General features: G+C 34.5%; 1 protein-coding gene across 10 annotated transcripts in view; it reads right to left on the bottom strand.

Annotated features, from left to right (window-relative positions):
• Ccdc88a (coiled-coil and HOOK domain protein 88A) overlaps positions 1-14,560 on the bottom strand; it is a 144,289-nt gene that overhangs the window by 62,566 nt on the left and 67,163 nt on the right. For all 10 annotated transcript variants that reach the window (XM_004867264.4, XM_021246335.2, XM_021246327.2 and 7 more), the window contains exons 9-12: positions 11,737-11,818; positions 9,369-9,527; positions 7,953-8,099; positions 7,140-7,284 (exon numbers count right to left, since the gene is read on the bottom strand). In XM_004867264.4, coding sequence (XP_004867321.1) covers positions 7,140-7,284; positions 7,953-8,099; positions 9,369-9,527; positions 11,737-11,818 — 533 coding nt within the window. The remainder of the gene's footprint in view (positions 1-7,139; positions 7,285-7,952; positions 8,100-9,368; positions 9,528-11,736; positions 11,819-14,560) is intronic.

The following is a 14,560-nucleotide window of genomic DNA, read 5'->3' as shown; positions in this document are numbered from 1 at the left end:
GAAGTTCTAGATTTCAAGAAGGGAAATGGATGAAGGTACTGAAAGGTATCTGTAGGTCTATTCTGTGTATATTTGAAATCCTTTTTCATAAAAATCAACATACATGTATTCACACAGTAAATACCTCCAAATGTATAGTACATACTCTTCCAAATTAGGTACAGTAAATAATCCCATAGTTAAAGTTAACAAAGCCTCAATATTTAGTTCTATTATTTTAGTTAGGATATCATTAGGTTTTTTTTCCTTTGGACATAGTGAGTACTGAACCTAGGCTCTTGTGCATGCTTGGCAAACACTCAATCATTAAGCTACATCCCCAGACCTTTTTCTAAACTTTGAGACATTTCTCACTAAATTGCCCAGGCTGACACTAAACTCTCTGTCCTCATCCCTTAGTTTACAGGTATAACCACCAAACACAACTGTGGTTAATCTTACATTTCAAATTTAATAGACAGTCAGAGTTTTAAAATTTTGTTAGTTTCCCAAATCTGTTTTGTTTTGATCTAGAATCTATTTAGCTCATAAAAAATGGTTTAAATTTAACTATAAACTTATAGGATACATTGTATAACTGGAAAGTACTGAAGTATTAAAAATAAATTTTGAAAAGCACAACAAAAACTTTTTTTTTCATTTTGGTTAAAGTTTTAAAAAAGTGAGCACGCCAAAATTATTTTAAAATTACTTTTTTCCCATTATTATCATCTCTTTGTAAATCTGTCTGTCTTATAAAGTGTTAAAACATGTGTAACAACAATTTAGATACACATCATTCCTGAGTGTAGCATTATTGTCAACCCAACTTGAATTAGATATTTTAATAAAAAACAAGCTCATTTATCACATTAAAAACATGTAAATTTTAACACTTATTGTGCTTATTCAAGTTCATATATTGGTTTGATCCAAGGAATCAAATTATTATTTTCTTTATGAAATAAAGCTATGAATTATATTCTCTGTATTAAACTTTGTTTTTGTTTTGTTCGACATTAGGTTTCATCACATTGTCCTGACTGGCCTAGAATTTTAGGTTATCCCATCACAGACTTCCAAGCAGCTGGGATGACAAATGAGCACAACTGGCTCTATATATTAACCTTGAACGCACACTTTCATTTAACAACTTTTTTTTAACTTTTTTCATGCTGCCACCAATAATATATTTACTTATCTTTAAATGACAAGTTGTATATATTTGTTATACAACATGTTTTAATATATGTATACATTGTGGAATAGCTAAATGCAGCTATATAACATATAGATTTCCTCATATACTTATTAGGTGAAAACACCTAACTCTTACTTTCTTACTACCCTTTGGGTATATAAAAGATTGTTATTAACTATACTCAAAACCATGATCTACAACAGACCCCTTGAACTATTTCTATCTAGCCAAAATTGTGTGTCCTTTGCCCAATATCTCCCAGTCTACTCATTTCCCAGTCTTTGGTAACCACCAGACTTTTAAAGATTCCATATATAAGGGAGATTGTGATTATTTCTGTGCCTGGCTTATTTTACTTAATATAATGTCCTCCAAGTTCATTCATGTTGTTGCAAATGACATGATTTCCTTTTTTAAAGGTTAAACAGTATTTACAATGTGTATAAATATGATTTTCTGTATCCGTTCATCTAGTGATTGGCATCTAGGTTGATTCCTTATCTTATTTACTATAAATAATGCTACAATGATGGTAGGAATACAAATCATCTTTCACATACTGATTTCATATCCTTTAGATATATATCTAAGAGTGGGACTGCTGGATCACACAGCAACTGTATTTTTGAGAAATCTCCATACTGTTTTCCATAATGGCTGTGGGAATTTATATTAACACCAACACTATGCAAGCATTCCCTTTTCTCCTTGTGCTTGCCAACACTTGTTACATTTTGTCTAAACTCAGGACCTTGTACTTGTGAGGCAGGCTAGGGCACCACTGACCTAAATCTCCGACCCCCTATTTTGTCTTTTTGATAACAGCCTTCCTGTCAGGCATGAGATGATACCTCATGATAGTCTTCATTTGATTTTTCTGCTGATTAGTGTCACTGAGGATTTAAAAATATACCTTTGACCATTTGTATGTGTTCTTTCAGGAAGTAACTATTCAGATTCTTTGCCCATTTTAAAATTAGGTTATTTGTTTTATTATTATGTTGAGTTTCTATATACTTTATATATTTTGAAATCAGGTAGTGTGATACTTCTGGCTTCGCTACTCAGGATAAGCACGAGAGGTCCACCAGTGAGGTAAATCATTTTGTATAATGAGATGGACATGAGCCTTTTGGGGGCCAGGGATAGAATGTTATGTTCAATGCAAAATGTTCCCCCAAAGACTCATGTGTTAAAAGGTGGGGCTTTGGAGGATAACTGGATTGTGGAGGCACTATATTCATCAGTAAATTAATCCATTCTTGTCCCTGGTTCTTCCCTTCTCAATTTCCTAGCTGCCATGATTGAACAGCTTTCCTTCACCAGGCCCTTCCACTAAGCTTTTCTACCTTAGAGTTAGCCAATCATGGAATGAACCCTCTAAAACCCTTTATTATTAAGCCAAATAAACTTCTCTTTCATTAAATAATGTGTCAGATATTTGTTCCCAGTGACAGAACACAGAAATTAGTACTAGAGAAATGGGGTTGTTGCTGTGACTATTCTTGATCATGTGGTTCAGAAGCCTTTGGAACTAATTTGTGAGAAAAGTTTGAAAGGTTTGAAGATGCAGGACAGAGAAGCCTTAGAATGTTGTAACCAGAGCTTATTGGCCAATTCTGGACAGAGGTCAGACCAGAATGCTGATAGAAACGCTGATAAAAGCTTCCAAGCTCAGGAGGTTTCAGACAGGATAAGATCTCTATTATGAAATGGACCAGTGTCCATTTATGTTATAATCTGGCAAAGAACTTGTCTATATGTTGTCTGTGTCCTGATACTTCGCAAGAGGCTAAATTTAATTAATCTGGTAGAAGAAATTCTAAGGCAGTCCAATGTTCAGGTGGTGGCACAGGTAGTTGGCTGCTTACAGTCTAGACTTATAATGCAAAAATGGAGCAAAAGGCAGAGCCAACAAGGTAGGAAATTTTTTTTTTTTGGTACTTGGGATCAAACTCGGGTCCTTGCACTTGCGCAGCAGGTGGCGAAACCACTGAGTTAAATCCCTGGCCCAAGGTAGGAAATTTTTGTAGCTTGGCTAGAAAGGAAGCACCTATAAAGTTGGAACTAGGACGAGTTTGCTGAAAAAAATTAGTGCCACCAAAAAGAAGCCAAGTAGCCAGGCCTGGTGGCATAAATCTGTAATCCTAGTATGCTGGAAGGCTGAGGCAGGAGTACTGTAAATTCAATCCCAGCCACGACAACTTAGATGACTTTGTCTCAAAAATAAAGAATAAAAACAGGGTCAGACATGTAGCCCAGTGTGAAGGTCCTAGATTCAACCCTCAGTGATGGAGGGGCAAAAAAGAAAGAAACAGAAAAAAAGCCAAGGAAAACAGGAGAGATGGCTTGAAAGCCCAAGTGTATCCTGCTCATTCAGGGCCACCTAGGTAAATATATCCCAAAGTCTAGCCATCCAGGCACTTGGAGACCGTGACAGCCATGGTTCATGGCACCTAGCCACTGCTTGAACTGGTGGCAGACCTTTGTGTCATTCCTATGGTGCCAGTTTAGCAGGCATGCAGACTGTAAGAGTTGTAGGTTCTGTCAGGGAGTCTTCTACCCAGATTTCAGAGGAATGTCTGTGCGACCAGACAATGTGGTATAACATCCCTCTCAGGAGCCTGACAGAGTGATGTTTGAAGCTGAAGGTGTAGGGGAGAACCCAAGGAGTTGCAGATGACAGGAATATGGAGTATCTGCCAAGGAAAGCTATAGGCAATAAGCAGAGGTAGCTCAAGACAGAGGGTGTGGGAGCTACAACCAGCAAGGCCACAAGGATGGGGCTGCCCAACCCCTTTGGAACTCTTATCTCACCACCATGTACCCATGGAGCAACAGTACTTAATATCTGCCCTGCTGGGGGCTTACAGCTAGTAATTGCCTTGAGACTCAGAGGAGACTTTGGACTTGGTCTTTTGAGCAACGCTCACACTGTTAAAAAATTGGCAACTCCTGGAAATGAACTGAATACATTTTGTATAATGAGATGGCCATGAGTCTTTTGGGGGGAATAGTTAGAATGTTATGGTTTAGATCTAAAATGTTCCCCCTCAGGCCTGGGATTTAGCTCAGTGATACTGAGCCTGCCTTGCAAGCAGCACAAGGTCCTGAATTTAATATCAGTACCAAAAAAACCCCCCAAATCCCTAAAATGTTCCCCCAAAGTCTCAAGTGTTCAGAGGAAGGGCTGTGGAAAGTGATTGGGTAATGGGGACACTATACTTATCAGTGGATTAATCCAGTGGTGAGTTGACAGCTGAATGTACTGTTATGAGATGGGGCCTGATTGGAGAGAATGGGTCATTAGAGGCATGACCTGGAAGGGTATATTGTTATCCCTGGGTCTCTGCTTCCTTGTTATGGATTGAGCAGCTTTCTTCCACTAGTCCTTCCACCATGTCATTTCTGCCTTGAAACCAGCCAACTATGAACTAAATCTGTTGAAGCCATGTGCCAAATAAACCTCTCCTCATTTAAGCTAGGTATTTCAGGTATTTGTTCCCAGTGATAGGAAAGCTGACAAATACAGGTACCTTTTATTTGTCTCCTGCCTAAGTACTCTGGCTAGGATTTCTACACTATGTTGGATAGAAGGGGCAAGAGTGGGTATCCTTGTCTTATTGCTGATATTAAAGTTTTTAAGTTTTCACGTCCGAGTATGATGCTATGGGCTTATCATTTATGGTCTTTATTCTATTGAGGTAATTTGCTCCCATATCTACTTTGTTGAGAGTTTTTATCATGAAAGGAGGTTGAATTTTGTCAAATGCCTCTTACAATCTATTGAGATGTTAACAGTTTTTGTCCTTTATTCTGTTAATGTGGCATATCACATTCATTGATTCCATCCCTTCACATCAGGGTTAAATTCCACTTGATCGTGATGAATGATTCTTTCAACAGATTGATGAATTTGGTTTGCTAGTATTTTGTTGAGGATTTTTGACTGTTTATCAGGAAACTGGCCTATAATTTTGGGTTTTTGTAGTGTTCTTGCCTAGCTTTGAAATATCAGGGTAATGCCAACCTTGTAATATGAGACTAGAAGCATTCTTTCCTTTTTAATTTGTTGGAAGAGTTTAAGAAAGACTGGTATTAGTTCATTTTATCAGTGAAGCTAACCAGGTCATGGGCTTTTCTTTGATGGGAGATTTTTATTACTAATTCAATTTCTTTAATCATTAGTGGTCTGTTTAGATTTTTTGTTTCTTCATGATTCAGTCTAATCAATTCTCAACCAAGATTTGTAGGGCCAGGGATTTAGGCTCAGTGGCGCCGCACCTGCCTTGCAAGTGCAAGGTCCTGAGTTTGATCCCCAGTACTGCAAAAATAAAGATCTGTAGTCATGATTTCAAATGAACAACATTAATACTTCCAGCGCTATGACTGTGCTTTAGTGAAACCTCAATTTGCACTATGAAATATTAAAAAAGATGTTCCTGACACATTTTTAACAACATGGGAGATTAATAATCTTTGGTGGTAATGGAGCCTGAATTTTATATATTTACATTAACCTTGTAATGTTTAAGTTACCTATGTATTTGTAGAAATGTTCTGAAGCAAATTTTCTGAAATGTAAAAGTGATATTAGGAGATTAGTGATTTTTATTTCCCCTTTTTCTTTTACCTTCTACAACATTTCTAGAAAGTCCCTTGTATAATTAAACTACACCACATTAAGTCAAACATTCTGATCTACAATTACAAAACTGTGAGATGATAATAACAGCTAACACTTGAGTGCTTACTATTTAGTAGATACTATTCCAAGGGCTTCATAAATACCCACAAATTTAATCCTCACAGCCCTAGAAGGTACTTAATATTTTGTCCCCACGTAGATGAAGAAACTCTTAACTATAATTATAACTATTTTAATAGAAAAGTTCAAGTCTGAATTGTTTTCTTTGTAAATCAATTCACAAAGAATAAAATAAAAAAGTTACACAAATGTTTTATATAGCACATCTCCAAAGGTTCACTGACAGAATCTCACCACATATTATGCAGTCAGTACATGGGGCATCAGAATTTGGATTAGGTTTTCAAGTGTGAAATTAGGAATAACCTAATAGATAATATATAGGATGTATTATCTGTATACGTAATTTTACTACAAGCACCAAAATATGAACTTTCTCAGAGCTCGTATCTACTTCAACACTTGTCCTCAGGGTCTGGAATAGTGTTTTACACTTGGTAAGTGTTTAATACATATTTGCTGAAGAAATGCAGGTAGAATAATACGGGATAACTGAGCAATTATGGATCTAGTCTATTTTGAACACATGTGACCTAAGTAAATTCAGAAAGTGTATCAGCATATACATCCAAAGCAATAACTCAAAGAACTATTATGTGTAATTAGGCCCAGTTTTAAGAAAGAGGCCAAATCATGTGGAGCCTAGGGGGGAAAAAGTCAAAAGTTAAAAATTTATCTTCAGTATGAAGATCGGCAGGTGTAATACTGCAATTGTGATTACATATATTATGAAAGCAGTCATAAAAGCCTTAACTTTTTTTACTCTGACTTCATATTTACAGAAGAATCTTCCCACTGAATTCTAACTTTCTATTTTGGTTTGTCTATATTCAAAGAACAGGCTGATCAACTAAAATGACTTTTGTGTTCTATTTACTAGGTGGCTGTATTTCTTAAAATAGAAATAAACTGGTATTCTAGCAACTTGTGATACAAAAATGAAATAATGCCTAAACCAATTAAATCTGTTACTGCATTATAAAACTGAATTATAAGACTTGCAAAGCTAAGGACCAGACCTCAAAAGGAAGAAACAATATACTGCTGGGTAAGATCATATTTAGAGAGATAGCTGGCCTTCTGAGGTATCTACAGCTGTGAAAAATAAAGAACTGATATAATATCCAAAAATGTAAACATTACTACACTTCATTTATTCATTCATCTATTTAAATAAAAAACTGGGAATACCTTCAGAAAGTTCACTAGTTCTGGATATCTGTTCCAGTTCCCAGCCAAGATGTAATGATTCATCCATACTTTGTTTCTGTGCCATTTCCAAAGTCATATTTTCTTCCATTAATTCTTCAATCTTTTTTCTATCCATATCTCGTTCCTTTTTTATTGGCAGGGAGAAGGGACAGAAGAGAAAACTAAGAAATAGTACAATTTCAAGGGACCATTTTATCACTCATAATTTATTAGAAACTGAATGAGGATAAATTTTGAGTTCCTTAAAATTTTCACACTTTGAAGGAAATAATCAGTTATTATTATTATTGCTAATCATTATCAAGTGCCTGACATCCATTTAAAGTGATCTTTTGGGACAATATGAAAATGCTTCATTATAGTCAGTACATTAACTATGAATTCTACAAAGAATTCTGACTACATTTTAAATTTCAGGGCTGGGGATTTAGTTCAGTGGTTCCAGTGCCTGTGCAAGGTCCCGAGTTCGGTCCCCAGTACCAAAAAAAAAAAAACTTTGTAAATTTTAGCCAGTACTTTTCTCTATTTTAAAAGACATTCTTATACAATAGCTTATTGTGGGTTTGAAATGTAGACAAAAAATTTTAACAATATCCACCTATAACAAAAGCAGAAATTTCTACTACTTATTCACAAGAGTTATATTTATATAAAGTTGCAAGCATCTAACTCATCTAGCTATCCCTTCTGTTAAAGCTTCAAGGACTTTAGCAACCTCTGTCTTTACAGAAAAGTCAGCCAAACCTTAGAATTTTTACTGAGAGGCCATGTAATTTATCCCATAAAACTTACCATTTCCATATCATGCAGTTTAGCCTTTAGTTGTAAATTCTCTTTTTCTAACTCATGTAATTTATCAGAACGAGCTCGAGTTCCTTCTAGTTGGTCTTCCAACATGGTTTTTGTTTCTAATAAAACTTGATTGTCTTCTTTTAATTCCTATAAGCATTTCAAATAACCTTTATCACAAATGTGCTAAAATTTAAGTTTTTAAAGATTTAGAACATAAAAATTATTGTAAACTAAAACATTAAGCCATCTTTATCAACAGCTCTATGTAAGAGTAAAGCTGAGTTAACAGAAATAGTTTTTTGCCTTCATTTTCCCCAGATTTTAAGGTATTATGTAATCAAAATATTCAGTTCTTAGAGAAGAAAAAGTAATACTACTATAATTTCACAGAAAACTGTGGAATATATTTAAATTCCTTAGTCATAGGATAATGGTTCAAAGTATAAGGAGTCTTCCCAATATTTAGGACAAATCCCCATAGAATCAGAGCTTACCTTATTGATGGAATAGACTTAAGCATTTCTCTCAAATTAAGAGTTATAACTTGAAAGTGAAGGGATTTAGGTATTTGCCTTAAAAAATGAGACAAACTAAAACTCAAATAAACCAAGGCTCCATTGATAAATACTTTATATGAACATATTGAGAGAATACTTAAAAACCCCTACATATGATCTGGAACCGAGTATTTGCAATTTCCTCTTGCTAAATTATATATGCCAGTGGCTAACAAAGTCTGAAGCAAATACAAAATAGTGGAGTCTCTGATGATTCCTTAATAGTGTCATGTGTACATATATCTAAGTAACTGGCAAAGTATATGCACATTATCTTGCAGTCCAATTGGGTGTATTTACTGATAACTTTCAGGCTAAAATGTTCTATTTTCTCATGTTTCAATTCTGCATACTCTTCTTATCCTCATACTGAAACTGACCAAAATTTCCTGTTTACAGAAAATAAGGAAGTTATCTGAGAAAGGAAAAAAGGGTGCAAGGATTGTCAAATTCTTTCTGTCAATTTAACTTCATGTAACATTAACTGCAAATATCAAGGAGAAAAAGTTCTTTTTTTCTTCATTTGTATATACAAAGCCTTTGCTGATCCCGACTTAGCGATCTCAATTAAAAGCCATTAGAAATACGTTTTCCTTTCACTTTTGGAAACAAGTTTGACATTAGCAGAGACAAGTACTTTATTTTGACTATAAGTTTACAGGAAGGACTCCAAAAGTCTGCTCTTCCTATGATGCTAGTTAAAGAAAGAGTCCCAAAGAGTTAAATTAAAATTAATAAAGTCCAAAAATCTCTTTGTAAAAGTCTAAGCAATAATTGCTCAACATTAAGTGCATTTGAAATGCATTCTGAAAATCACATTCAAGAAAAAATATTGTGAATTGTTCATTATGCAACATACCTCAACTCTTGCCTTATAAAATTCAATATCATGTAGTCTTTCTTTATATCTGCTGACTTCACTTTCCAGTTTATCAACTCTGATTGCCTTCTCTCGGAGTGCATCTAATTCATCTCGGTACATTCTAGCAGAACGAGCATCCGATAGCAAATTCATATTCTAAATACAAAAAATAAGGCTTTTAATATTACTTTCGATTTTTAATTTTTTATTCCTTGGTTATACAACTTAATACACTTTCTTAAAAATGAGTTAAATATCATAAAAAGTAAAATTTTATGGGATATAAATTATACCTCAAGTTGTTTTTAAAAATAGGAATATATAAAACCTTTATTTTTAAACCAAAACTAAAAATTTTAAACATATATTTATGATGATATACAAATTTTTACATAATGTTCTCTATCAGGAATGTAAAAATTAAAGCTATTTCAAAATAAGTTAACCTGTACTTAACAATCACTTGCAACTGGGCCGGGGATTTAGCTCAGTGGAACCGCACCTGCCTTGTAAGCACAAGGACCTAAGTTCGATCCCAGGTACCAAAAAAACAAAAACAATCACTTGCAACTAACTGAAGATAAAAAACAAAGCTTTAAACTATAGGATAGTGAAAATATGGAAAAAGCAGTTCCATTATTAAAGTTGATCACTTGTTACTTTAGGAGTATCTTTTTGGACTTTTTTAATGCTGCAAAGTAAAATGAATAGTACAAATTTCAATGCCATTTGAGATAAAACCCAAACTTTTAACCCTGTGGAGATTGTGGGTCAGGTGTTACTTCTTAGTAAGAAGAGTCTGTATTTTTCAGATTAGGCTTGAGTTTTGTTATGGCTTTTATCTAATGTCCCCCCCAACCCCAAAGCCTCATGTGTTCACAGGTGAAGCTTTTCAGAGATGGCTCAATCTAGAGCGTGTGATAAATGAATTGTTCTGGGTGTGCATAATGGAAGCCACACCTAGGTATGGGTGGCACCAATCAATAGGCCGAAAGCCTGGATGGAATATAAAGGGAGAGGCTGCCTTGCTGCTGGCTGTATGCTGCTTCACTACCTTATGCCTTCTTTGCCACAGACTGTTTCTCCTCTACGATGGCCCTCTGCCATGACACCTTGCCTCGCAACCAGCCAGCTATAGACTGAAACCTCTACAAACTGTGAGGTGAAATAAGTCTTTTGTCCCTTAACTTTCCGTATCAGGTATTTTGTTTCAGCAGCAAGAAAGTAAGATAACCTTCAAAAGGTTAAAACCCTTATTCTTCTAAAGGATTATATCCTTTAGAAGAGAAGTTTGCAAAACATGATCCAGGGTCTTTGTGGGTACCTGAACCTTTTCAGGGAGTTCATGAAGTCTAAACTATTTTCATAATAAACACTGACATTATTTGTCTTTTTCACTTTTACTGTCTCATGATGGTGCTGTAGTTGTCCACAGGCCGCATGGCAGCGACATTTTAAAAAAGGAATGCAGAAACAGATATGAAAATTTAGGTGTTGATTATGCCAGGTGCTAAAGACATTTGCAAAAATGTAATAGTATCACATTTTCCCCCTAAATTTTGTTGGTTTTGGAGAACTACTCTTTCACAGTAGGAACATACCAAAAAACCCCTCTGAAGTGGAAGTGTGGCCACTGCATATCCACAAATAAAAGCTATGATATCCAGCCTCATTCATATGGAAAGGTCCTAGTTTATAACAGTGAAAATGGAGTATTCTTTACCTTGAAAACAACACATAAGGGGAATATAAAGGAAGAAGCAACTTTTCAGATTTATTCAGTCCTTATCATCTATGAGTTAAAGAGTTCATAAGCTATCCCAAAATGAAAATAAAAGTGACTAAAAAAAGTAAATTATTAAATAATCTTAGTTCAAAATGAGAAGTCTTTTAAGTAAAATTAAAAATTATTTTCTAAAATACAAAGTTTTGACCTCAATAAGTAGGAAAAGACTAAAATTAAAAAGCATTCAATCATACATAATACTACTCAACACCAAAGAACAGAGACATAAGAAGATACACATAAACAGCACAATTTATACCATGTAGGTGGTTCCAGCTTCCATGGCCAAAGAAGCCAATCACACAAAAAAAGAGACTTGGAATTGCCCCAGTTCCCAGAAGCTCTTTTGAATCACAGCATATTCTAAACAGCAGAAAGAAAAGTCTTAAGACTTTTATTTCTAGTTTTGGCTCTGCCATTTTTGATGAGAAAGACACTGAAAAAGTCATCCGATTTCTTTAAGCTTCAGTTATCTCAATTATGGACATAAAGTATTATGGTTAAGGTTATAAATTACAAGGAAAAAAATCAATTTCCAATTATTTGGCGGCTTGTATTATAAGAGTTCCAAGTACAAACCTCTTGTTGAAGCCTTTTTAGTTCTATTTCCATTTGCTCAAGTTCTTGTTTACAGTCCAGTAACTGTTCAGTCTTTTCCTCCCTTAAATACATGAACATATTTATTAAAGAATAAGCTTACTCTTTTCAAAAACCTTATGTGCAATAATACAAATGAATTACCCTTAGCAACCAATTGAAAATAGTATTAGCATAACTCCAACCCAGAGGAGATAAAAAGGAAAAGGATTCCTAGGAATGTATATGATTAGATGTCATCATACTTCCTCTTAATATTCTTTAAAGGTTAACCCCAATGACTAATATCCTCATAGTTCATAATTTATTTTTGTCTCTCTATCTTTCCTGTTCCCTGCTCCGTCTCCTCTCCTTTTTCTTCCCATTCTGCATGGTCTAAGACAATCAAAGTGAAAAAGTTTTTATGTAATGCAATATTTGTCTGGCTCTGAGATGCTCCAAACTATTTTCACCATCTACATGGCCAAAAAAGAAACTATACACTTACTACTTCTCATACAGATATACTTAACATCTTAACTTCTCTACTGGTTTCTACCTTGCAGCTTTTAAATGTCCTCAACTTCTTCTATTAATTTTTTCTCCTTGAACTACTTTACTTCTAATTCTCTCTTTCAATCTCCCCTTCAGAGCCAGTCTCTTCAAAGTAAGCCTATACTCTTTATCTCTACTTTTCTACTTTGTTAATAAAAAAAATCACCGTGTAAACAAACAACTGCCCACAGCGCTTCATACACTTGCTTTTTTTGGAAACTGTACTTTTTCTTTTGAGACAGGGTCTCACTATGTAGTTTAGGTTGGTCTTGAACTCACTGTATAGTCCAGGCTGGCCTTGAACTCATGGAAATCCTCTTGCCTCACCCTCCTGCGTGCTGAGTGGAAACCATAATTTTTAATGGTAGAAAAGTATTCCCTTTGACAGAAAAACCACACTTTATTACGTGGGTTCCATTTTTCACTGTAATGAATAATGCCTTAGTAAAAAAACTACCTATACAAAAGAATCATGTATAAAGATGTATGTATTCCTAAAAGTACAGTGCAGGTTTAAAGGTACTTGGCATATACTATCAAACTGCCCTCTAGAAAGGTTATTACCAACCTGAAAAAGATAAAGGTGCCTATATATAAAATAATTTAATAGTGAAAAATGCTTTTATTGTTCTAATTTATATTTTTCTGAACACTAGGTAAAGCTCAATTTGTTTTCCTATATTTCTGCTATTAAATTTTCTTATTTTTGTGAATTATTAGGTCACGTCTAATTCCTAACTTTCTGCCAGATGGTTTTTCTTAAATAAAATGGCTTTTGTGAATAAATTATTTCTTATAAATGTTTATTAGATGGTTAAATATTTTTTAAAAATTAATTTTTCATTGTGATAATATATGCAACAAAAACTGCCAATCTGACCATTTTAAGTGTACAATTCAGTAAGAATACATTCAGTGTCAAATATTTGTTCCCCAGTATATACATGGAAAATGTCCATGAAAATGCATATATATGTTCACAGCAGCATTCTCTTAGTGTATGTTTGTAATATATAATAGCAAAGTTCATTCTGGGAATTTTTTACATATATAAAACACACCTTAATCATTTTGTATCCCTTTATCTCCCCTTCCTAACCTCTCATTGAGCCCCTTCCACATATCCCCAATTGGTCCTTTTGCTTCCTTAGCATCTTTTCCTTTTTTTCTTATGTATGAGAAAATATGATATTTTACCTTATCTGACTTATTTCACTTAAAATTATGTCACTTAATACAAGCTCCAACCATTTTCCTGGAAATGGCATGATTTCATTCTTTTTTATAGCTAAGTAATACTTCATGGGGTATATATGCCACACTTTCTTTATCCATTTATCTGTTGATGGGTATCAAGGCTGTTTTCAGTGCCTAACCATTGTGAATTGAATGGCTATAAACACAGATATGCATGTATCCTTACATGGTGTATCTTTAACTCTTAGGAATATATCCTGAAGAAATATAGCTGGAATTTCTATTTTTAGTATTTTTAGAACTCTACATACTGATTTCCATAGTGGTTATACTAGTTTACATTACCAACAATGCAGAAGTATTCCATTTCTCCCACACCCTCACCAGCATTTGTTGGCTTTCTGCATTCTTAACAATAGTCATTTTGACTATGTTAAGTTGCAATCTCAGAGTTGTTCTGATATGTTATTTCCCTAATGGCTAAGGATGATGAACAATTTTTCATGTACTTAATCAGCCACTTATACACCTTTATTTGAGAAGTGTCTACTCCTTTCAATTACCAATTTTTTGACTGGGTTATATTTTTGGAGCTGTAGTTGTTATTTTTTAAGTTCTTATATAGGCTAGATATTAGTCCTTTATCAGAAGAGGAGGTGGCAAAACTTTTTTCCCATTCTATAGGTTATCTTTTTATTCTGTTTACTCCTTTGTTGTGCAGGTTTTTAATATGACCATTTGTTGATTCTTTTTTTGAGGGGGGGGGTACCAGGGATTGAACTTGGGACCTTATGCTCGAGAGGCAGGCGGCGGAACCACTGAGCTAAATCCCGCCCCCCCCCATTTGTTGATTCTTGGTATTATTTCCTATGCTATTTGAGTTCTGTTCAGAAATCCTTGCTTGTGCCTATGGTCTCAAGCATTTTCCTGTTTTTTTCTAGCAGTTTCCAAGAATCTGATTTTATATTTATGTCTCTGGGTGCAGGGTGAAAGATATGAATCTAGTTTAAATCTTCTAGACATGAATGACCAGTTTTCTTAGCACCATTTGTTTCTATTTTTTTTCTCTAATGTA

The sequence above is a fragment of the Heterocephalus glaber genome, unplaced genomic scaffold (assembly GCF_053883595.1).
Source record: "Heterocephalus glaber isolate CG9 unplaced genomic scaffold, H.glaber_assembly_v1.0 deba00001457, whole genome shotgun sequence".
NCBI classification, from domain to species: Eukaryota; Metazoa; Chordata; class Mammalia; order Rodentia; family Bathyergidae; genus Heterocephalus; species Heterocephalus glaber.
This window is presented reverse-complemented; position numbering and strand designations above follow the sequence as displayed.